Genomic DNA, 25,746 nt, shown 5'->3' on the forward strand with positions numbered 1-25,746 from the left:
TATGGCGTTTCATCACGGCAGCATTTAGTTTAGACGGTAGCTGCCGGGTCCCGCATGAGCTCCGACCCCTCCTAAAGCTTTATACCCAAATCAGCACTTTAGAAACAGGAAGTGAAATAGAGGGATATGAGGAATGATCCGTTTGGTATTTTGAGCAAAACACTTCAAAGACATGCTTTTTATATATTTGTATCTGAGACCTATGCTATTGCCTAAAAATAGCATGATAGGTGACCTTTAAGGTTTCTACATGAAATAATTCTACTCTTTAAGCCCCATCTAATTTAAAAGTGTTGATATAATAATGCAATTGCAAGTGTGAAAATACTGCATTGAATTTAGATTATTAGGGTCTAAACTAAGCATTTAAAATGGCTAAGTGTTGACTTATTTCTAAATAACTTGTAAAGTATTAATGTAAAAATATATAATAATGCAATTGCAAGAATTAAAGTCTACAAAGTTCCTTTATAGAGCAATCAGTAAATAGTGTCTTATTTTATTAATACTGGTATCTGAGGTCCAATGCTCTGTCTTTTAACTTCTTTCTCTCTCTTCATCCTTAGTCATTATAGTGCTTAACATTGGTCTGTACTACTATCAAATGTACCTCCAAAATGTCAGAATTGACCAATCAGAATCGAGTATTCAACTAAGCCATGTATATAAATATCAATACATTTCAAAGAGTATATCAAGTATATTCTGCACCTTGAATATTAGGCAAGGCAAGGCAAGGCAAGTTTATTTATATAGCACTTTTCAACACAAGGCAATTCAAAGTGCTTTACAAAAAATGAAAGAGATTAAGAAAATGGCATTTAAAATCAGTCATTAAAAAGAAAAGCTAATAAAATAAACATTAAAAGAAAAAATACATGGATAAAAGTTACAGTGCAGTTTAAGATGTGAATAGTTCAATTAAAAGCAGCGACAAAAAGTAAAGTCTTCAGCCTGGATTTAAAAGTAGTCAGAGTTGCAGCGGACCTGCAGGTTTCTGGGAGTTTGTTCCAGATATTTGGAGCATAATAACTGAACGCTGCTTCTCCATGTTTAGTTCTGACTCTGGGGACAGAAAGCTGACCAGTCCCTGAAGACCTGAGAGATCTGGATGGTTCATAATTTAGCAGGAGGTCAGAAATGTATTTTGGGCCTAAACCATTCAGTGCTTTATAAACCAGCAGCAGTATTTTGAAATCTATTCTTTGACACACAGGAAGCCAGTGTAAAGACTTCAGAACAGGAGTGATGTGATCCACTTTCTTAGTGTTAGTGAGGACTCGAGCAGCAGCGTTCTGAATCAGCTGCAGCTTCCTAATAGATTTTTTAGTGAGACCTGTGAAGACACCATTGCAGTAGTCCAGTCTACTGAAGATAAAAGCATGGACAAGTTTTTCCAAATCCTGCTGTGACATTAGTCTTTTAATCCTAGATATATTCTTTAGGTGATAGTAGGCTGATTTAGTAACTGTTTTAATGTGACTGTTGAAACTCAGGTCAGAGTCCATGACTACACCTAGATTTCTGGCTCTATCTGTTGTTTTGAACATTGCAGACTGAAGCTCAGCGCTAACTTTTATACGTTCTGCCTTGGCTCCAAAAACCATTACCTCAGTTTTATCTTTGTTTAATTGGAGAAAGTTCTGACACATCCAGTGATTGATGTGTTCAATGCACTTACTCAGTGTTTGAACTGGAGCATAGTCTCCTGGTGAAATTGTTACGTAAATTTGTGTGTCATCTGCATAGCTATGGTAACTTATTTTGTTGTTCTTCTGTTATTACGTATTTTCCAGACAGTTTTTTTTATCCCAAATGTTATTGTAATTATCAAAATAGTGGCAGATTATTTTTCTGACGGTGGACTAATTGTTTCAGCTCGAGTGGAATTTTTTCGTCTGCTTTTCCTCGATTCAACACTAGGGGGAGTAGAGAACCAGAAGTAACTAAAGATTAGGGTGTAAACTAAGCATTTCAATTGTCTAAACGTTGACTTATTTCTTATTAACTGATAGCATTACAACTTGTGCACCTCTTACTCCTCTGAAATGTCCCAACTGACCAATCATAATCAAGTATTTCACTAAGCCATATCATTAATATTATCAATAAATGTCAAAGAGTATATATCAAGTATATTTTGCACCTTGAAAATTAAGTATTTTCCAAACTTTAAAGGTCCCATGTCATGCTGTTCCGGTTATCACCCGTCCCCTTGTGTTATGAAGGTTTTTCTGCAGAGTCAAAACCCTCAAAGTGCACCCTGTAGCGAGTACAACACACACACACACACACACACACACACACACACACACACACACACACACACACACACACACACACACACACACACACACACACACACACACACACACACACACACACACACACACACACACACACACACACACACACACACACACACACACACACACACACACACACACACACACACACACACACACACACACACACACACACACACACACACACACACACACACACACACACACACACACACACACACACACACACACACACACACACACACACACACACACACACACACACACACACACTGGCTGAGGCTGAGTTTCGCGCTGTCTCGCAGACCCCATGCAGCAACCAGGAAACGACACCAGTAGTAGAGCTCACACTGTCCCTCCATATTCTATTAATTCAGTAACTCCACCTCCCCCACATGACATGAGCCACCTCCAGCTTTTTATCCCAAATGTTGTTGTAATTATCAAAATAGTGGCAGATTATTTTTCTGACGCTGGACTAATTGTTTCAGCTCGAGTGGAATTGTTCCGTCTGCTTTTCCTCGAGTCAACACTAGGGGGAGTAGAAAAGTCAAAACAAGTGTTCTCCGTCAGCAACAAAAGATGGAGGCATCACAAGAGGAAATAAATTCAGCCGATTCAAAGTGTTTTCATCTCTACCTTTTATTCCTCCTGAGTGCCAACGTCACGAACTCATCATCAGTCCCTCTCCTCAACATATTTACAAAAATATTAATCTTTTTACATTTTACATTCATTCAGTTACTCCTCCTCCGCCACATGAGCCACCTCCACCTCCATCGTCTCGATCACCTCTCCCACTTCTTCCTCCTCCTCCTCCCTTCCCTCCTCTTCCTCCTCCTCCAGCTTGGGGTCTGTTAGCCCCTGCTGAGAGAGGACGTAGTTCACCACCTGCATGATGCCCTGATCCGACAGCGTGGATAACGACCCGTCCGTCACCGCCTGCACCGCCTCCACCGTCTCCTCCGTGATCAGCACCGTCTCGATCTCCTCGGCAGGCGGCTGCCGGGCCGGTCTCAGCTCTGGAGGCAGCTCGGAGGCCAGGATGCTGACAGCGTGCTCCACCTGAAGGTCAACGTCAACTTTAATGTCAATCTTTCAGGTCGTGTGTACAGACAGAGAGCTCGAAATACTGTTTCCCACAATCCCGAATACACAAACAAATATATATAAAGATATGTATACAAATATGTATATACCCAGAGATGGCAAAAGTACACACATCCTTTACTCAAGTAGAAGTACAGATACTTGTGTTTAAAAATACTCTGGTGAAAGTAGAAGTACTGACTAAACTTCTTTCCTCAAGTGAAAGTAAAGAGGCTTTGAAATGTACTTCAGTAAAAAGTACCCATAACTAGCAGCTGCTTTAAAGAGTACCTGACCTCCCTTTATATTAATAGAACAATAATGTCATTGTTAGCTAATGAATGTTTCCATGCTGAACAACGGCAACATGACAACGTTTCCATTGGTCCCTCTTCTTTAGAGAAGAGCAGGAAATGATGGATACACGGATCGTGTTCAAATCAATAGGCACGCAATGACTCTAAAGAATAATGATCACGCATCAAACACACATTCAGACTAAAGGAACCAGCTGTTTGGAAAATGAGAGAAGTAGAAAGTACAGGTATTTGAGTTCAACATGTAAGAAGTAGAAAGTACAGGTATTTGAGTTCAACATGTAAGAAGTAGAAAGTACAGGTATTTGAGTTCAACATGTAAGAAGTAGAAAGTACAGGTATTTGTGTTCAACATGTGAGAAGTAGAAAGTATAGGTATTTGAGTTCAACATGTAAGAAGTAGAAAGTACTGGTATTTGTGTTCAACATGTAAGAAGTAGAAAGTACAGGTATTTGTGTTCAACATGTAAGAAGTAGAAAGTACAGGTATTTGTGTTCAACATGTAAGAAGTAGAAAGTACAGGTATTTGTGTTCAACATGTAAGAAGTAGAAAGTACAGGTATTTGTGTTCAACATGTGAGAAGTAGAAAGTATAGGTATTTGAGTTCAACATGTAAGAAGTAGAAAGTACTGGTATTTGTGTTCAACGTGTAAGAAGTAGAAAGTACAGGTATTTGTGTTCAACATGTAAGAAGTAGAAAGTACAGGTATTTGTGTTCAACATGTGAGAAGTAGAAAGTATAGGTATTTGAGTTCAACATGTAAGAAGTAGAAAGTACTGGTATTTGTGTTCAACATGTAAGAAGTAGAAAGTACAGGTATTTGTGTTCAACATGTAAGAAGTAGAAAGTATAGGTATTTGAGTTCAACATGTGAGAAGTAGAAAGTACAGGTATTTGTGTTCAACATGTAAGAAGTAGAAAGTACAGGTATTTGTGTTCAACATGTAAGAAGTAGAAAGTACAGGTATTTGAGTTCAACATGTGAGAAGTAGAAAGTATAGGTATTTGAGTTCAACATGTAAGAAGTAGAAAGTACAGGTATTTGAGTTCAACATGTAAGAAGTAGAAAGTACAGGTATTTGTATTCAACATGTAAGAAGTAGAAAGTACAGGTATTTGTGTTCAACATGTAAGAAGTAGAAAGTATAGGTATTTGAGTTCAACATGTAAGAAGTAGAAAGTACAGGTATTTGAGTTCAACATGTAAGAAGTAGAAAGTACAGGTATTTGTATTCAACATGTAAGAAGTAGAAAGTACAGGTATTTGTGTTCAACATGTAAGAAGTAGAAAGTACAGGTATTTGTGTTCAACATGTAAGAAGTAGAAAGTACAGGTATTTGAGTTCAACATGTAAGAAGTAGAAAGTACAGGTATTTGTGTTCAACATGTAAGAAGTAGAAAGTACAGGTATTTGAGTTCAACATGTAAGAAGTAGAAAGTTCAGGTATTTGAGTTCAACATGTAAGAAGTAGAAAGTACAGGTATTTGAGTTCAACATGTAAGAAGTAGAAAGTTCAGGTATTTGAGTTCAACATGTAAGAAGTAGAAAGTTCAGGTATGTGTGTTCAACATGTAAGAAGTAGAAAGTACAGGTATTTGAGTTCAACATGTAAGAAGTAGAAAGTACAGGTATTTGAGTTCAACATGTAAGAAGTAGAAAGTTCAGGTATTTGAGTTCAACATGTAAGAAGTAGAAAGTTCAGGTATTTGAGTTCAACATGTAAGAAGTAGAAAGTACAGGTATTTGAGTTCAACATGTAAGAAGTAGAAAGTACAGGTATTTGTGTTCAACATGTAAGAAGTAGAAAGTACAGGTATTTGTGTTCAACATGTAAGAAGTAGAAAGTTCAGGTATTTGAGTTCAACATGTAAGAAGTAGAAAGTTCAGGTATTTGAGTTCAACATGTAAGAAGTAGAAAGTACAGGTATTTGAGTTCAACATGTAAGAAGTAGAAAGTACAGGTATTTGAGTTCAACATGTAAGAAGTAGAAAGTACAGGTATTTGAGTTCAACATGTAAGAAGTAGAAAGTACAGGTATTTGTGTTCAACATGTAAGAAGTAGAAAGTACAGGTATTTGAGTTCAACATGTGAGAAGTAGAAAGTACAGGTATTTGAGTTCAACATGTAAGAAGTAGAAAGTACAGGTATTTGAGTTCAACATGTAAGAAGTAGAAAGTACAGGTATTTGAGTTCAACATGTAAGAAGTAGAAAGTACAGGTATTTGAGTTCAACATGTGAGAAGTAGAAAGTACAGGTATTTGTGTTCAACATGTAAGAAGTAGAAAGTACAGGTATTTGGGTTCAACATGTTAGAAGTAGAAAGTACAGGTATTTGGGTTCAACATGTTAGAAGTAGAAAGTAAAAAGTGGTCAGAAAAATAAGTAGTGGAGTAAAGTACTGATACCAGAAAAAAGGAACTTAAGTACAGTAATGAAGTATTTGTACTCCACTACTTCATTTACTTTTACATAAAGCACAACAGTCACTATATACAGAATAGCAGTCACCTGAGTCCCCTGGTTGTGAAACTGCAGCGTATCTTTCTCCAGCATGATCTTCCCCGGCAGGTTGTCTCCGTGGTATTTGGCCATGTGTTTCCTCAGCGTCCGGGCGTCGATGTGCGCCTCCTGGCACATCGGGCAGACGTACGGGCGCTCGCCGGTGTGCGTGCGGACGTGGCGCTTCAGAGAGCGAGCGTCTGCCCACGCCACGCCGCAGGTAAGGCACTCGAAGGGCTTCACACCTGAGAGGGAGACGGAGGAAATGTAGCTGTAGATGGAAACTGATGGATTTATTTCAAGATCTTTTTATTCGTTTTTTTGCTGACGAGACACTTTCAGCACATTAAACTAAGTAAAGAACCATTTCTCTGATAAAGCAAAGTCTATATTATTTTAATTCAGTTAATTGACACTATATATAGATTTTGAATTTATAATAAGACATGTTTCTGTGTGCTCTCACCCTGGTGGTTGTTGACGTGGCGCCGGTACTCCCTCAGCTGAGTGAACTTCCTGCCGCACTGCTCACACTCTCTCTCCAGGTTCTGCTTCACTCGCCCTTTCTTCCCGTGCGTGGCTTTCTTCACGTGTCGCCTGAACAACGCCTTCTCGAAGAACTCCTTCCCACACACGTTACACCTGAACACACACACACACACACACACACACACACTTTAATACCTGGGGAATATTCCTCAGAACAACTGATTCATTAAGAAGATAATTGAGTTCCAGGTCGCATTCACACCTGACCACAGTTTGTGACATGGTTTCATTTTTCAGAAGGTTCGGTTTGCGTTCGGGCAAAACTCAAACGGACTATAAACTTTAAACACAAGTCATGTGCACGGAAATGCTGTTCAACCATTGGTCAGACATTAAGGGGGTAAAAACGCAAATCCCGGCCATTTCTACCGGAGCCTCCGCCATGGAGCATCGGCACTTTCGGCAGGTTATTCTCATGCAGCTGTTAATCTGGAGATCAACAGACTCTAGCGGCCCGCGCATATGATTATATAATCAGACAACGTCCGTTAAAAAACATTATAACACATATAATGAGACGTTCTGCAGTCAGGAGGGCGTTTCACCGACGACAGGTGGCTCTGACTTGTATATAGTTGACGGAGAATTTTGACTTTACACGACACTGTTCAACACTTCATTCTGCTTCACTCTTTAACTAAACAACCGCGGATGTCTTGAAAGAGTCTTTCGCTAAAGATTTTGAAGACATCCGCGTTCTTGTGACTCGTAAATACTACGCTTCCTATGTTTTGGTTGGACTGCGTTCACACCAGCAATGATCCGCTCCAGAGTTCACTAGCAAGCGCTCCGAGACCACCTATTTTAGCGGACCAGAGTCCGGTTGTTTAGTTCACTTAAGAGGTCTCGGATTGCGTTCACACCGACCCAAACGGCTAAACGCACCAGGGTTCGATTCAAACGGCTGGTGTGAATCGACCTAAATCATCGTCTATGAACTACACATTTCTGGTATCTTGACATCCCTAACCCGAGACGCCTCGTTAACATTACTCTAATAAAATCTGCCCTCCTCCTTCTTCTTTGGTGGTGCTGGACTCACTTGAAGGGCTCGGCCACGCTGTGCGACTTCACGTGGGAGTACCAGTCCTTCTTCCAGCTGTAGCACTTCCCGCACACCTGGCACTGGAAGGGCTTCAGACCCATGTGTTTGTTCATGTGCTGCTGCAGGTCTTTGGCTTCGAAGAACCTCTTATCACAGCTGCAGGAGAACCACAGAGAACATTTTATATACAGCTGTTAGAAAATATCACTGGTCTCCGGCTTGAGCTTCAATATCTGGATCCATGTATCTGTGATCCTCTCCAGAATGGAAGGAGTCATCACATACAGAGCATCAACTAGTTCCTGAACAGTGTCCTTCACATGCTGATATCCAAGAGAGGGAGTTACACAGTCACAAGATGGAGGAATGCCGGTTCTTCTAGGTAATCATACATCCTGTCATCAACAAAATACTGAGCTTTTGACTATTTCTCAAAATTCTGTAGTTTTTCTCAAAATCTAAAAATTCTGTCTTTTTTCTCAAAATCTCCAAATTATGACTTTTTCTCAAAATCCTATCTTTTTTCTAAAAATCTCCAAATTATGACTTTTTCTAAAAATCTCCAAATTATGACTTTTTCTCAAAATCTCGAAATTCTGTCTTTTTCTCAAAATTCTGTATTTGTTCTCAAAATCAATTTTCTTTGACTTTTTACTTAAAATAAAAAAAGTATGACTTTTTACTCAAAATCTCTAAATTCTGACTTTTTTCTCAAAATCTCAAAACGCGGTGCTTGTGTCTATGTCTCTCCATAGAGGCTGAATCATCATGTTAATCACATAGCTCATCTGCCTCAAGCAGTCCTGATGCTCTTCTAGGTCATCACACATCCTGTCACGTTCACAGCTACAGTTGATACCTTTGTTATCACGTTGCTCTCATGTTGGAGAGGACATGCAAACGCAGAGACGAGAGACTCACTGTGCGCAGGCGAAGGGCCGCACGTCGGGGCGAGGCTGATGTTTCTTCAGATGTTTGCTCAGCGCTGAGGCTCGGTGGAACGTCGCTCCACACGTGTTGCACAGGTACTTGGATTCACCTGGGGCAAATAGGATGGAGGAAATACTTTCATTAAAATCAATCTCATATCCTACACCGTACACTTTTGTTCCATCTCATGGCTTTTTGATGACTTTAAGTATTTGATTATATTTAAATGTATTTGTTGGAGTGTTGCTTTGTTCCTTTCTTGTCAAAGGGTAAACGAGCCAAAGCTATTAGGCTCTCTCTCCAAATGAATTACTTCCTTAAGACAATACAAAATACAATTTCAAGAATGTTCAAAACTTCAAAACACCACACAACATTTTAAAACTTTTTTAAGGACATGCAGCACGTTTACAAAATGTGTCTCAATGATTGATTTTATGTTGAGAACTTACACTGCATTGTTACTTTTATACTTTTAGTTTAGTGTTGTATTTATTTCTGCTCTCTATTTTTAACAAAGATTCAATATGTGGGAGGCTGTGGCAGTGGGAGGCTGTGGCAGTGGGAGGCTGTGGCAGTGGGAGGCAGTGGGAGGTGTGGCAGTGGGAGGTGTGGCAGTGGAGGTGTGGCAGTGGGAGGTGTGGCAGTGGGAGGCTGTGGCAGTGGGAGGCTGTGGCTGTGGGAGGCTGTGGCAGTGGGAGGCTGTGGCAGTGGGAGGCTGTGGCTGTGGGAGGCTGTGGCAGTGGGAGGCTGTGGGAGGTGTGGCAGTGGGAGGCTGTGGCAGTGGGAGGCTGTGGCAGTGGGAGGCTGTGGCAGTGGGAGGTGTGGCAGTGGGAGGCTGTGGCAGTGGGAGGGCTGTGGCAGTGGGAGGCTGTGGCAGTGGGAGGCTGTGGCAGTGGGAGGCTGTGGGAGGTGTGGCAGTGGGAGGCTGTGGCAGTGGGAGGCTGTGGCAGTGGGAGGCTGTGGCAGTGGGAGGCTGTGGCAGTGGGAGCTGGGCTGGTGGGCAGTGGGAGGCTGTGGCAGTGGGAGGCTGTGGCAGTGGGAGGCTGTGGCAGTGGAGGCTGTGGCAGTGGGAGGCTGTGGCAGTGGGAGGCTGTGGCAGTGGGAGGCTGTGGCAGTGGGAGGCTGTGGCAGTGGGAGGCTGTGGCAGTGGGAGGCAGTGGGAGGTGTGGCAGTGGGAGGCTGTGGCAGTGGGAGGTGTGGCAGTGGGAGGCTGTGGCAGTGGGAGGTGTGGCAGTGGGAGGCTGTGGCAGTGGGAGGCTGTGGCAGTGGGAGGCTGTGGCAGTGGGAGGCTGTGGCAGTGGGAGGCTGTGGCAGTGGGAGGCTGTGGCAGTGGGAGGCTGTGGCAGTGGGAGGCTGTGGCAGTGGGAGGCTGAGGCAGTGGGAGGCTGAGGCAGTGGGAGGCTGAGGCAGTGGGAGGTGTGGCAGTGGGAGGTGTGGCAGTGGGAGGCTGTGGCAGTGGGAGGCTGTGGCAGTGGGAGGCTGTGGGACAGTGCGCTGATCTTCGGATCAGGCGAATCAATCAATGTTTATTTATAGCCCAATATCACAGTTACATTTGTCTCAGTGGTCTTCAGTTTGTACAGAATGACAGTATGGCAATACGACACCCTCTGTCCTTAGACCCTCTGTCCTTAGACCCTCTGTCCTTAGACCCGCTGTCCTTAGACCCTCTGTCTTTAGACCCACTGTCCTTAGACCCTCTGTCCTTAGACCCTCTGTCCTTAGACCCGCTGTCCTTAGACCCTCTGTCCTTAGACCCTCTGTCCTTAGACCCTCTGTCCTTAGACCCTCTGTCTTTAGACCCGCTGTCCTTAGACCCGCTGTCCTTAGACCCGCTGTCCTTAAACCCTCTGTCCTTAGACCCTCTGTCCTTAGACCCTTTGTCTTTAGACCCACTGTCCTTAGACCCTCTGTCCTTAGACCCTCTGTCCTTAGACCCGCGAAAACAAGTTCAAGTCCCGCTGCAGTCAGCATGTCGTTGTGTGAGACACGTCACCCCTTAAATCGCTCCTTCAGGATTGCTCACAGAACTGAATGTATGCAATTTGCTTTGGGTAAAAGCGTCTAACAAGTGACATGTAATATAATATACGGCTCATCTGGTCTTCAACCTTCCTAAATTCTCCCACACCACGCCGCTCCTCCGCTCCCTTCACTGGCTTCCGGTAACTGCTAGAATCCAATTCTAGACACTGGTGCTTGCGTACCGTGCTGCGAATGGATCTGGCCCTTCCTACATCCAGGACATGGTTAAACCGTACACCCCAGCGCGTGCACTCCGCTCTGCATCAGCCAAACGGCTCGCTGCACCCTCGCTGCGAGGGGGACCCAAGTTCCCATCAGCAAAAACACGTGGGTTTGCTATCCTGGCTCCAAAATGGTGGAATGAGCTCCCCATTGACATCAGGACAGCAGAAAGCTTGCAAACCTTCCGGGGGAGACTGAAAACTCTTCTCTTTCGACTCCACTTCGAGCGATAAGTGCGAAAGTGGCGTTGTCGGCAGGATTGGGTTTGAGAGCAGCTGTGGTAATCAGGAGCCTAGCTTGTATCATAGTTTTAGCACCATTTTTAAGCACATTTTAGTTTTTAACCATGATGATGCCTGTGTATCCCGGTGCCCCTTGGCTCCCTAAATTCAATGGGTCAGTGACTTAAAATACCAAGATTGGAAGGCACAAATGCAAGGTTTGTTGGCCTCACAAGAATTAGCTGAAGTTAGTAAAGTTGGTATTGTGTTGGGAGCGCTTGCTGGGGAAGCTAAACGCCAGGTGAGTGTCCTTGAGGACAATGAGAAGAATGAGGTCCGCCAGATATTTTGTTATTTAGATTCCCTTTATGGCGATAGAACCCCTACCCCAGTGTTGAGGTCACAATTCTTTAGCTCTTCACAGAAACCAAATGAGACGGAAACTGAGAGAGGCTGAAGGGCACAGCAGAGGCAGAGCGCACCAGGAGCAGAGGCACACGCAACAAAGGGATTAAAAGACACGGCAGTCCAAGAGAGGGTCGACGGAGCACCTTTACAGCCCTGGAAAGACTGGTTTTGAGAAAAGACTTTTAACCCTTTTAACATTTGAATTCTTTGTATTGTTTTAACTACGTTTAATTGTATTTTAACATCGTTTTAGACTATCTTTTTACTGAGATTATATTTTAGACAGCGCTGATTTTAGTTTTCTTAGTAAAGATTTTATGTTCTACTGAATAAATTATTGTGTTTTAAACTTAGTAGTTGGCTCCTTGATTACCCAGTTTTGCTCTCCACCTGATTTAAAAGAACTAACCCTAACCCAAAGCACTTATATACTGATAAAGGACTGGCTTATCTAAAGCCAGTTGAGTAGCACTTGAAATGTTTGGCTCTATGAAACCTGATGTACTTTATGATTCTGTTTTCTTCAAGGTTGTATTTTGTTGGTCGAACGCACTTATTGTAAGTCGCTTTGGATAAAAGCGTCCGCTAAATGTAATGTAAAGTCAACACCAAAAAAAACGTTTGATTAAGCTTCGTTTTAAGTGATTTTCCAGGAGACAATGTAGAGACAGAGATCTCATAACTTGGACGAATGAAACTGAAACCATCTCATATTTCTGCTGATATATTAATAATACATGTTATTTATATAGCGTTTTTCCTGGTGCTCAAATCGCTAAGCTACGTGGAATAAGGGCGAGGGTTGAGAGGATTAGGAGTTGAAGGCAAGAGTGAAAAGGTGAGTTTTGAGGGATTGTTTGAATGACGTCACAGTGTTGGGAAATAATATATAAATAAATATACGCAGTAAACACAGAGCTGAATCCAGATCAAATGCACGCTGAAGGGTTTCTCTCACTATGTTAAATGTTTGTTTTTCATGTACTGAGTCTTGATATTTGTCAGTCGGTCTTAGATGGAGCTGCTGTGATGCAAGTCACACTTCAGACTGGAGCTGACAAATAGAGTATCGTATCGTGAACACTCTGACCTGTGTGCAGGCTGGTGTGCTCCTCCATGCTCCTCTTGCTGACGAAGGACTTCATGCAGAACTCGCACTGGAACTGCTTGGTGACGTCGTGCAGCGTGCGGTGCATCTTCAGGCTGTGCTTGTGGGCGAACGTCTTCCCGCACACCTTGCAGGAATGCGGTCGAACGCCGGTGTGGTTCAACATGTGGATCCTCAGCGAGTACAGTTTGGGGAGGGTCTTCCCACAGATGTCGCACACGAACTCCCTCTTGGTGTTGGGACTCTGGGTCTTGTCCTCCAGGTCGCTGTCGCCCCCCGCCCTCTCAGCAGGGGGCTCCACGGGGGGCTTTATGACCGGAGCGCGCTGGCTGCTCTGCTGCTTGTGTCGGGCCAGGTGAGCGCGCAGAGAGGCGGCGTACTGGAACTCCTTACTGCACAACTACAGGAGACACAACAACATGTTTACATCCCATAATCAAACTAAATAAATATTAATAACGTTTTTTTTTTTTAAAAGGAAAAAAATCCATAAAAACAGAATAAAAAATAAAAATATTTATATAAGCATAAAAAGTTTAGGTAAAATGTTCAATAAAATATAAAAAATATATTTATACAAACATTAGAAGTTAAAGTAAGATGTATATTACTAATAATAATAATAATAATAATTAGATTAAAGAATAACTTAAGATAAAAAAGATTAATGATATAATAAAACAAAACAATATATCGAAATATTGCTATCTAATTATATAACTAGTAGAATATTAAAGGTCGCCTATCATGCAATATGCACTTGTTGATGTCTTCTCTCCATCAACATGTGTCCCCGGTGTGTCGGGGAACTCACGCAGCGTCAGAAAATAAAACCCTCTCTCTTTTCCTCCGTACCCAAATCTCTAAAAACGGGGAACAACGGAGCTGATCCAGATTTGCGTCCGATATGACGTAATATCTGAAATGTGGACCCACGGCCCAATCAGAAACGTTGCTATCAGAAACAATGCCCGACTGTTTTGGACGTAATATGGTCGGTGTTTACATTAGCATCGCTAACACTCAGAGCTAACCTGTACTGGAGAGCATGTGTGTGAAGAAGCAGGAAGTAAAAAGGAACTCACCTTGTGGTATAACCGGCAAGAGAGAAAGCCTTTGAGCTCCAGACTGTTTCAGAGAGAATCCTTGATAATCCATGATATGGCGTTTCATCACGGCAGCATTTAGTTTAGACAGTAGCTGCCGGGTCCCGCATGAGCTCAGACCCTCCTTTTTTAATTGTTATACATTTTTTAATTCTTTATACCCAAAATCAGCACTTTTGAAACAGGAAGTGAAATAGAGGGATATGAGGCATGGCTAGAATGGGTGATATTTTTGGTATTTTGAGCAAAACACTTCATAGACATGTTTTGTAATATTTGTATATATCTGAGACTTATGCTATTGCCTAAAAATAGCATGATAGGTGCACTTTAAATAAAATCAGTCATAATTTAAATAATAACCTTAGTAATCCTCCTAAAGTACTCACGCTGCACTTGTACCCGCGGGCCTTCTCGTGTTTGAGCGTGTGCATGATGAGGGCGTAGCGTCTCTGGAACGACGCGCCACACTCGGAGCAGCTGTGCTCTCCGTCAGCTGCTTTCTGCTCCGGCTTCGTCCCCACGCTCTCTGGCTCCGCCTCCTTCTCCCCGGCCTCCTCTGTGATTGGCTCTCGGGTCGGCGTCTCGCTCTCCGTGGCGCTGACCTGTGGCTCCGCCCCCTCCTCAGACACACACTGAGCTCCTTCATCCTGCTGAGGATCCACCGGGTGCTTTGGAGGTCTCCCTCTCTTCCCGGGCCTCAAAACCACCTGGAAACACAACCACGGTTAATAAATCTACACGTTACCTTCTTTAAACAGGGTCTATGCAGGAATCCTGAAGTCAAATGTAAAACCCTTTAAGACCTTTTTTAAGACCCTTTCCATACATTTTAAGACCTCATCGCCACTTGGAGTTTTAACCGGTTACCTTAGCGACACACGTTACATTGCATTTAGCTGACGCTTTTATCCAAAGCGACTTACAATAAGTACATTCGACCAGGAAGACACAACCTTGAAGAAAACAGAATCATATAAGTACATCAGGTTTCATAGAGCCAAACATTTCAAGTGCTACTCAACTGGCTTTAGGTAAGCCAGTCCTTTATTAGTATATAAGTTATTTGTTAGTAATTCTATCGCTCGAAGTGGAGTCGAAAGAGATGAGTTTTCAGTCTCCCCCGGAAGGTGTGTAAGCTTTCTGCTGTCCTGATGTCAATGGGGAGCTCATTCCACCATCTTGGAGCCAGGATAGCAAACCCACGTGTTTTTGCTGATGGGAACTTGGGTCCCCCTCGCAGCGAGGGTGCAGCGAGTCGTTTGGCTGATGCAGAGCGTAGTGCACGCGCTGGGGTGTACAGTTTAACCATGTCCTGGATGTAGGAAGGGCCAGATCCATTCGCAGCATGGTAAGCAAGTACCAGTGACTTGAAGTGGATTCTAGCAGTTACCGGAAGCCAGTGAAGGGAGCGGAGGAGCGGAGTGGTGTGGGAAAATGTAGGAAGGTTGAAGACCAGACGAGCCGCTGCATTCTGGGTGAGCTGCAGAGGTCGGATGGCACATGCAGGTAGACCAGCCAGGAGGGAGTTGCAGTAGTCTAGGCGTGAGATGACGAGAGCCTGGACCAGAACCTGCGTCGCTTTCTGTGTCAGCTGGGGACGTATCCTCCTGATGTTGTAAAGCGTGTATCTGCAGCAACGGGTTGCAGCAGCGATGTTTGCAGTGAAGGACAGGTTGTTATCTAGGGTCACACCCAGATTCCTTGCAGTCTGAGTCAGCGAAACAACACAGGTGCCGATGTTGATAGTCAGATCAAGAGTGGGACAATCTTTTCCCGGAAGGAAAAGCAGCTCAGTCTTGTCAAGGTTGAGCTTGAGGTGATGAGCAGACATCCACTGAGAGATGTCAGCTAGACAAGCAGAGATGCGTGCGACGACCTGGGTCTCTGAGCGGGGAAAGGACAGAATTAATTGGGTGTCGTCAGCGTAGCAGTGGTATGAAAAACCATGCGGGCTAATGACTGATCCGAGCGAGTTTGTGTACAGGGAGAAGAGGAGGGGACCAAGAACAGAGCCCTGAGGGACCCCTGTAGTTAATTGACAAGGGTCGGACTCAGACCCTCTCCAAGTTACCCTGTAGGTACGGTCTTTGAGGTATGAGGTGAGGAGGGAAAGTGCAGAGCCTGAAACTCCAAGTTCTTGGAGAGTGTGAAGGAGGATCTGATGGTTCACCGTGTCGAATGCAGCAGACAGGTCCAACAGGATGATGACAGAGGAGAGGGATGCAGTTTTGGCAGTGTGCAGTTCCTCAGTGACAGCAATGAGAGCAGTTTCTGTGGAGTGACCTGCCTTGAAACCAGACTGGTGCGGATCCAGAAGGTTGTTCTGATGGAGATAACAGGAGAGTTGTTTAAAGACAGCGCGTTCAAGTGTTTTAGACAGGAACGGGAGTAGAGAGACAGGCCTGTAGTTTATAACATCAGACGGGTTGAGAGTAGGTTTCTTTAGGAGAGGGTTTACTCTTGCCTCCTTGAGACTGTTTGGAAAGTGACCAGAAGTTAGAGAAGTGTTGATGAAATGGGTGAGAAACGGTAGAATATCAGGAGCGATAGTCTGAAGGGATGGGGTCCAGAGGACAGGTGGTAGGGCGGGCAGAGGTAATGAGGGTAAGAACCTCACTTGGAGAGAGAGGGGAAAAGGAGGTTAGTGTGTTGGTGGAAGGAGGGTCTGGTGACCCAGCGGTGAGTAAATGTGAGTCAGAAAAAGAAGAGCGAATATCATCAACCTTTTTTTCAAAGTGGGTAACAAAGTCGCTTGACAGAAGGGGGGAGGGGCTTTGGAGGGTCCAAGAGGGTGGAGAAGATGGAAAATAGTTTTTTGGGATTGGAATAGGAAGATTGGATCTTATCTTGAAAGAAAGTGCTTTTTGCCTGAGAGATCGAAGCAGAGAAAGAGGAGAGGAGAGCCTGATAGGTTAGGAGGTCGTCACGGTGTTTGGATTTCCACCGTTTCCGCTCTGCTGCCCGAAGGACGGTTCCATTAACACGCAGTGCATCATTTAGCCAGGGAGCAGGAGGGGACTGACGAGTCTGCCGAGATGTGAGAGGACAGAGAGAGTCCAGAGAGGATGAGAGAGTAGAGAGGAGAGTTTCTGCAGCAGAGTTTGGAGGCAGGAGTTGGAACGAGTCAGATGAAGGGAGGGCTGAGAGCACCGATGAGGCAAAGGTAGAGGGGGAGAGGGAACGAAGGTTACGGCGGACAGGTGGAGGATGAGAAGAGATTAGTTTGTTATGTTTGGAAAGGGGTAGAGAGAATGAAATGAAGAAGTGATCGGATGTGTGGAGCGGGTTTACAGAGAGGTTAGAAGTTGCGCAGTTCCTTGAGAATATGAGATCAAGGACATTGCCAGCTTTATGAGTTGGTGGGGAAGGAGACAGTGAGAAAGCAAAGGCGGTTAACAGAGATGTTAGCTCGTCTATCTTCCCTGTCTGGAGGTTGAAGTCTCCGAGAAGTACAGCGGGAGGACCAGTTTCAGGGATGTGTGAGAGGAGATGATCTAATTCCTCCAAGAAGTCCCCCAAGGCGCCTGGTGGACGGTAGAGAACAACAATGGTTAACTGTATAGGATGGGTTACTGTGACGGCATGGAATTCAAAGGTGGAAGGAGTGAAGTTAGGTAGCTTGAAGAGGGAAAAGCTCCATTTGGGAGAGAGCAGGAGACCAGTGCCACCTCCTCTGCCAGTGGGTCTGGGTATATGGGAGAAGGAATATGCTGTGGAGAGAGCTGTTGGGGTGGATGTGTTGAATGGAGTAATCTAGGTCTCAGTGAGAGCAAGGAAATCCAGAGACTGCAGGGAGGCGTAGCCAGAGATGAAGTCAGCCTTAGGAACAGCTTACTGGCAGTTCCACAGGCCACCTGAAACTAGATGTTGGATCTCAGTGGAGCATGTGGGATAGATGAGAGCAGGCCGGTTATATCGATTACGAGATATACGGGGCCAGTGATAATTGCGAGAAGACACATGAACAGGAATGGAGAAAATACACATGATTATAGCCTGAGGGGCTAGAAAACGAAAGAAAAGAAAAATAAGACACCAGCGGTAATTAGCTGAATCAGAGTAGGATTTGCCTCTTCTTTGCCTCCCTCGTGACTCCAGCAGGACTCCAATGTCTTTGTCAGTCTTACTCCAGCAGGACTCCAATGTCTTTGTCAGTCTTCGGCTGTCTGACGCTGACACTTTACCTCACATTGACTATATACAGTATTGATTGTCCTTCCTCCTTATCGTCCAACCATTTGGACGCAGACTTGCATTTGCATTTCTCTCGGCTTGAGGAGATTAAAACGCAAAACGATTCATTAAAACAATTAAATAGTATGTTTTGGCTGTTTGAAAACTTTCCAAACCAATTTGCTTTCAAGCCAAACACGAGACTTCTTTAATTTTAAATTCCATAATTGGTCATAAGGCTAAATGCCGATCCAGCTGTTTTGCATTAGACCAAAATGGGTTTTAGGACCCGAAACAAAACGTAATTCGCCCCAACTGTAGACAACACCAGTGTGTCTTTCCAAACCAGGTTTCTCAACATAATGCAGTGCTTTTAGGTGCCGCTTACACGAGGACAAAACGGGTTGTATCTGCTACTTTTCTCTCTTGTATAGCCCGTTCGTTCACACGAGGCCGACACGTAAACGCGGAAACGGACCCCGCAAACGATAACGGGTCCCAAGGTGGATAGATCTGCAAACGGAACGCTCTACGATCATTTCCTGATAACGATGAAATAGCCCCGCCTCCCTCTCCCCACGTCTCCCTCTCCCCACGCCTCCCTCTCCCCACGTCTCCCTCTCCCTCTCCCCACGCCTCCCTCTCCCCACGCCTCCCTCTCCCCACGCTCAGAGATCAGCTGCTGGGCTGCCAGAAGAGGGGGAGGAAAAGAGAGGCTCCGTTTATTATTCTTATATTATTCTTATATAGAGTCGTTATCAATTTGTTTTAAAGCTCAATAAATAACAAAGAAGACCTCTGACCGGCACTTTTCCAATTTTGTCCGAAAGATTTAAACTTTATGTTGACCGGCAGTAAAAAATGTTAACTGAAACTCTGCCGCGCGGTTCCCTCGTCCCTTGGAAGAGGCGGAGAGGTGGGTGTTTCTCATCTGCTGGTGGACTACCGGAGAGATTTACAGCAGGAGCACACGACGTCCACCGCGGAGAATAAACAGAAGGGCAACCATGGCAACCATGCTCCGGGGTCTTCTTCGCTGCTTTTGGTGTATGTTGTGGCGGCAGCAGCGCCACTTACAGGCCCAGCATATGTACTACAGCGTTTCCAGCAGTCTCGTTTGAACTGACACGTTAATTGAGCCGAATGCGTGTGAACAGAAGACTTTTTTGAAAACGAATTCGGTGCATAAACGTACTCGTTTCGCCCTCGTTTAAATGGGGCCTTAGCGAGCAGTTTCATGTAGGAACTACTTTCTTGCTAATAAGAACTACACCTGTAACCCGTCTGTATCACTGAGCAGAAGGAAGCGTGCATCCAGTCATTGGTTGAGAGTAGAATTAAGTTATAAACTGATGGATGTATCTCACACGTGTTACACAGTGATGTAATTATGTTACGGAAGTAAACAAAGGAGTCCAATGGATGTGTTTCAGGGAGGAGGGGAGTGTGTGGGAGAGAGACTCCCTCTGGCGGGAACACAGGGATTTTAGCCTTTGCAGACCATTAACATGCACTAAATCCTATATAACACACTACAGGAAAGGGAACATTCAGCTCTTATTAAGCCAACGTAAGTCCTTATCATAACTACAAAATTGTCATTAAATATCATAATATTATATTAAAGTTTTAAACCTTTGAAATGCAAGTACCACCATTCCGTTTCTGAGTATCGAATGCTACGGGATTTTTTGTTTTCTCATTTTGTGATATGTCAATGACTAATGACTTATTTATGACAAAAACATTGATTTTGATGCATTTTTGATGCAGGAAAACAAGAAAATAGCACGTATCTGTTCAATACTAAATTAAATGAGGACCACAGATGGAAATTAGCTATTAGCTATAATCTGGCATATTGCATATCTTCTCTTTGCTGAGATTAATGTTTTTTTATGCATGGTCCTTCTATAAATAAATACAAATACGTACTGTTATGACTGTGGGATCCAGGTTTTACTAAGACCTATAGAAAAAGGAAAAACCCCAAAAAGCCCTTTTGTACCTTTGGGGTTGTGGGTCGTGGGGGTGTTGAGGCTTTCTTCCCCTCCTCCTCCTCCTCCAGGCCCATGTGTAGTCGAGCGTACCCGCCCTCAGCGATGGAGCGCTGCCTCAGCCTCCTCCTGGTGGGCTCGTCTGACTCCAGTTTCTCTCCGTTGTTCTCATCGTCCTCCAGCGTATCTTCCTCCTCCAGCGGCGCCAGCTCCTCCACCTCCTCCAACACCTCCTCCTTCTTCACTTTAGCCGGACGTCCTCTCTTTCGTTTCTGCGGTGTCGGCGGCGCTGCTGCTTCTGGTGCTTCTTCCACCTGAGGAGAAGCCTAATTAAGTTAAGCAGGTTCCTTTTAAAATGTTACACACAATATATCCAGCTCAAAAGACACTGCATCCCTAATTGCTAGGCGACTTGTACTTATGAAGTGGAAGCAGGAGGCGTCTGCCACTCATGTCCAGTGGGTGACAGAGCTTAAGAAGTTTCTACACAAGGAGAAAATAAAGTGTGCTTTGGGTGGCTCCACAACCATTTTGAACGTACATGGAAAGTTTGAAACGGTGTACTCTTCCCTAACTGATTCATCATTTTATTTATTTTAACTGAATTACAACATAGAGTACTATAGTCAACCATGACTAACATTTATCTAAAACTTGTTATGTGTTTTTTTATTGTTGTTGTTTTGTGTGCTGTGATTTCAACCATCTGTTTGTCTGTCATTTTTAAATGTTTTTGTACTATTAATCTTGTCTTATTCTGTAGGGGGGTTAAAAAAAAAAATGGACAACCTGCACACCTGTTTTTTTTGTCTTTGACACTGTATGTGTTGATTTATTTTAGAAATGCGTGTTTTGTAGAATGTTTTATTAGAAGAAAGACGGGACAAAAGGTCCAACTGCAGAATAGAAAGACATTCTCATGTACTTCAGGGCTGAGAGTATGGACGCAGATTTTGTCTTTTTTGTGCAGTTAAAGGTGGGGTAGGTAATTCACTTCAGAAACACTTGTTATATTCCATGGAGTGCTCTTAACATCCCGATAGCAATGAATACATTAAATGCTTTGACAATAAATACATTAAAAAAAGTCATCTGTGGAAGCCGTGGCGCTGTAAAAAGCACGACCAATCATTTTAGCCGGCCCGGCTAAAGTAACTGGATGGCCTACCTGCCTGTCAGCCTTCCATCTGGGCACAAACTTACCTCGTGCCCTCATTGGTCATGTGCACGTTCGTGTGTGTTGGAGGAGGGGCTCTGTAAGGAAGTGGCAGATTTGTTCCGGCTGTGTATTTTCAAATTCTAGCGCACTCGAGCTGGTTTCTCCAAAATTACCTACTCCACCTTTAAGTTGTATTATTAGGGAAATTTCATATCCATAAAAAGAAATGGGCTGACTCCAAACCACATTTGTATCAACAGTTTAAACAATATATTAGCACTATTAAAAACATTAGGAATAAGAAGGCAATCGAAACTAATTTGATATTTAACAAATATTTAATCTGAAGTATCAAAATGTATTTTTCTTTCCTTTATGTAATGTCTGAGGGTTTTCAGTCTGTGGCTATAAGTATGGTTTGATTGTCTCGTGCTTTAACATTAGTTTATTTTTGTCCTATTGGTTTTGTCTAAATGGGACGAAGCCTGCGAGCTACTTCAGGCAGTCAACTCGAGCACTTCGAGCATTCATTACATTACATGTCACTTATCCAAAGCGACTGACATACTCAATACTGTGGGCAATCCCCACAGGAGCAATTTGGGGCGAAGTGTCTCAGGGACACAACGACATGCTGACTGCAGTGGGGTTTGAACCTGTGCCCCCCTGATCCCAACACCAAGGCTCTACATTCATACATAACGCCCCTTGCTGCCCCACCACCACCCCAGCTTCCACCCCAACTACCACCCCAGCTTCCACCCCAGCTTCACCCCAGCTTCCACCCCAGCTTCCACCCCATCTACCACCCCAACTACCACCCCAGCTTCACCCCAGCTTCCACCCCAGCTTCCCCCCCAGCTTCCACCCCAGCTTCCACCCCAGCTTCCACCCCAGCTTCACCCCAGCTTCCACCCCAGCTTCCACCCCAGCTTCCACCCCAGCTTCACCCCAGCTTCCACCCCAGCTTCCACCCCAGCTTCCACCCCAGCTTCCACCCCAGCTTCCACCCCCAGCTACCACCCCAACTACCACCCCAGCTACCACCCCAGCTTCACCCCAGCTTCCACCCAGCTTCCACCCCAGCTTCCACCCCAGCTTCACCCCAACTACCACCCCAGCTTCACCCCAGCTTCCACCCCCAGCTTCACCCCAACTACCACCCCAGCTTCACCCCAGCTTCCACCCCAGCTTCACCCCAACTACCACCCCAGCTTCACCCCAGCTTCCACCCCAGCTTCCACCCCAGCTTCCACCCCAGCTTCACCCCAACTACCACCCCAGCTTCACCCCAGCTTCCACCCCAGCTTCCACCCCAGCATCCACCCCAGCTTCCACCCCAGCTACCACCCCAGCTTCCACCCCAGCTACCACCCCAGCTTCCACCCCAGCTACCACCCCAGCTACCACCCCAGCTTCCACCCCAGCTACCACCCCAACTACCACCCCAGCTACCACCCCAGCTACCACCCCAACTACCACCCCAGCTCCACCCCAGCTTCCACCCCAGCTTCACCCCAGCTTCCACCCCAGCTTCACCCCAGCTTCCACCCCAACTACCACCCCAGCTACCACCCCAACTACCACCCCAGCTCCACCCCAGCTTCACCCCAGCTTCCACCCCAGCTTCACCCCAGCTTCCACCCCAGCTTCCACCCCAACTACCACCCCAGCTTCACCCCAACTACCACCCCAGCTTCACCCCAGCTCCACCCCAGCTTCACCCCAACTACCACCCCAGCTTCACCCCAGCTCCACCCCAGCTTCACCCCAGCTACCACCCCAGCTACCACCCCAACTACCACCCCAGCTTCACCCCAGCTCCACCCCAGCTTCACCCCAGCTTCCACCCCAGCTACCACCCCAGCTTCCACCCCAGCTTCCACCTGCAGGCTCGGGGGGGGTTAGTTATTTAATCATCACTCATCGTGCTATGTATATCTGTGGAGTGATGAGGCCCGAGCCTAGACGCCAAACTCACCTATATGCTGCTTCTAATAAACATTGTTTAGTTGTCCGACTGAAATGTATTTATGCTGCTTTTTTATATACAGGGTTCATACACTTTTTCACCAATGATTTTCAATGACTTCTCCATGACCTTTACCTAACTTTCCATGACCAAAAAATTACTCTCAGCGGTTCCACTGAAAATGGTTTATTTTAACATGGAACAGGAAATAAGGTCTGCATCTGAAACATGTTGCCTATCTGAAACAAATCACATAGGCTTACTAGCTTCACGCTAAAGCAACTCAAATCTCTCACCAGCAAAACACCTCGTCAGTTAAAAGCCATTTTACGTTTCATTACTATACGATACAGTATTTATTATCATTATAGTATTACTATTTCGGCAATTAGATAAAATATAAATTATATTTGATGCAACTTTAGTTACATTTCCATGACTTTTCCAACACTTTGGGAAAAATATTGTTTTCCAAAACTTTTCCAGGGCCTGGAATTAGCAATTTGAATTTCCATGACTTTTCCAGGTTTTTAATGACCGTAAGAACCCTGTATATATCTATTGATGTACAGCACTTTGGTGTTTTTAAATGTGCTATATGTATATTTTACATTGGCTTTTATGTCCAGTACTTGAGATGTGTGTGTTCTGTTTTTACGTTTGTTCCTTTCAGGACCCTACGTGGTCTCTCTTTTGTTTTTATGTTTGTTCCTTTCAGGACCCTACGTGGTCTCTCTTTTGTTTTTATGTTAACCTTAACATGTTGTTATTGTATTCATATTTCTGTGGTCTTCATTTGAACTTTTGTTCTTTCTTGTGAAGCACTTTGTGAATTCTATTTCTGTGAAAGGTGCTATACTAAATAAATATATTATTATTATTATATAAGTAAAGTTGGATTGAATTGGATTGTTGCTTTGTATGTCTGCCCCTGGACTTTGTCTGATGTATGTCAAATGTATGATGTTCATGTATAACATTGAATAGATGAATACAAAAATAAAATAAAAACCTGAGGAGACGTCGTCGGGGAGGAAGAAGAAAGTTTGACGTCCTCCGAGAGGCTCATTTTGTCCGGGTCGACGTTTATGACGAACCCCACGGTAGCTTCAGCGTTTTGAGGCTCCTCCTCCATCGCCAAACATGCCGAAACCACCGCTAAACTCTCGCTAGCCCCCGCCTGCCCGCTGTGAGTCACCACCGTCATCGTGTCCCCTTCCTCTGCACCGCGGGAAATCAACGTCATGGTCTCCCCTGCTTCCAGCTGTTCACTGTTAGCGATCAGAGCCACGTTTTCTGATTCTCCCGCCTCCATCGCCATCTGATCCTCTCCCCCTTCAGCGACCTCCATCTGTGGGACGAACCCCTCCTCCGCCGCTGAAACGAACGCTAAAGGCTCTCCGCCATTTTGTGTCACCACCGCACTGCCGTCGCTCTCGATGGTGACCACGAAGCCCTCGTCCTTAGAGCAAGGCAAGGCACGTTTATTTATAAAGCACTTTTCAACACGAGGCAATTCAAAGTGCTTTACAAAAATGAAAGACATTAAGAGCATAAAACACATTAGAAACATTAAAAAGCAAAGATAATAAAACAGTTTCATCCCACAGGCCATAAGAATGAGAAACACCTGAACTTCTGAAAGAACATTCATCTGTTTGCAACTTATATATATATATATATCAATATTCCAATTACTGTATAGATATATAGATAGATTCAACTTATTGTCATAACACTGTACAGGTACCATGTAACGAAACGGTTTCTCTGCATTTGACCCATCCTAGTGTTAGGAGCAGTGGGCTGCCATTATGTACGGCGCCCGGGGAGCAGTGTAGGGAACGGTGCCTTGCTCAGGGACACCTCGGTAGCACTTGGTCTTTCCGGGACTTGAACTGGTGACCTTCCAGTTGCCAAGCCAATATATATATATAGACTATTCTGCACAGTTTCTATTATATTCTGTTTCTATTTGTATCTGTTGTATTGTGTTGCACTGTTGGAGGAGCCTGTGACCTAAAATGTTCATTGTCATAACTACACAGTAGCTATGATCACATGTCAATGAAAGCCTTGAAACCATAAAACATGAATAGTTACGGTGCAGTGTAAGATGTCAATAGTTCAATTAAAACCAGCGGCAAAAGTCTTCAGCCTGGTTTCTGTTAGTTTGTTCCAGATATTTCACAATATCCCTAACCAAATTATCACATTCCTCTACCCCTAGTCTCCCCATGAAATTATAGTTAAAATCTCAAAATTCTGACTTTTTTTCTCCAAATCTCAAAATGTTGACTTTTTTCTCAAAATCTAAAAATTCTGACTTTTTTTCTAAAAATTCTGTCTTTTTTTTCAAAATTAATGATAGCTATGTGATTAAATTAATTAATCACATAGCTATCATATGCCTAAAACAGTCCTGATGCTCTTCTAGGTAATCATACATCCTGTCATGCACACAGCTACAGTTGGGATACCTTTGTTATCATGTGACTCTGAGATTGGAAGAGGACATTCAGTATTTTCCCAACACTAACCTTCTTAGAGCCGTCCTGATTGGCCGGCAGCATGGACACCACGGTGTGAACGTCTCCCCTCTGGTA

At 44.3% G+C, this 25,746-nt stretch overlaps 1 protein-coding gene across 1 annotated transcript; it reads right to left on the minus strand.

Moving 5' to 3' along the window:
• Positions 1-2,930: 2,930 nt before the first annotated feature.
• LOC117558985 (zinc finger and BTB domain-containing protein 11-like) lies at positions 2,931-25,746 on the minus strand (the record flags this gene model as incomplete). The annotated part of the gene is given in 10 exon segments (XM_034235556.1): positions 2,931-3,371; positions 6,229-6,464; positions 6,686-6,861; positions 7,811-7,969; positions 8,735-8,852; positions 12,713-13,130; positions 14,226-14,546; positions 20,021-20,323; positions 24,153-24,602; positions 25,681-25,746. Coding segments are annotated over 10 exon segments (2,571 nt in total), but the record flags the coding sequence as incomplete, so codon positions are not given.

The sequence above is a fragment of the Gymnodraco acuticeps genome, unplaced genomic scaffold (genome assembly GCF_902827175.1).
Source record: "Gymnodraco acuticeps unplaced genomic scaffold, fGymAcu1.1, whole genome shotgun sequence".
NCBI classification, from domain to species: Eukaryota; Metazoa; Chordata; class Actinopteri; order Perciformes; family Bathydraconidae; genus Gymnodraco; species Gymnodraco acuticeps.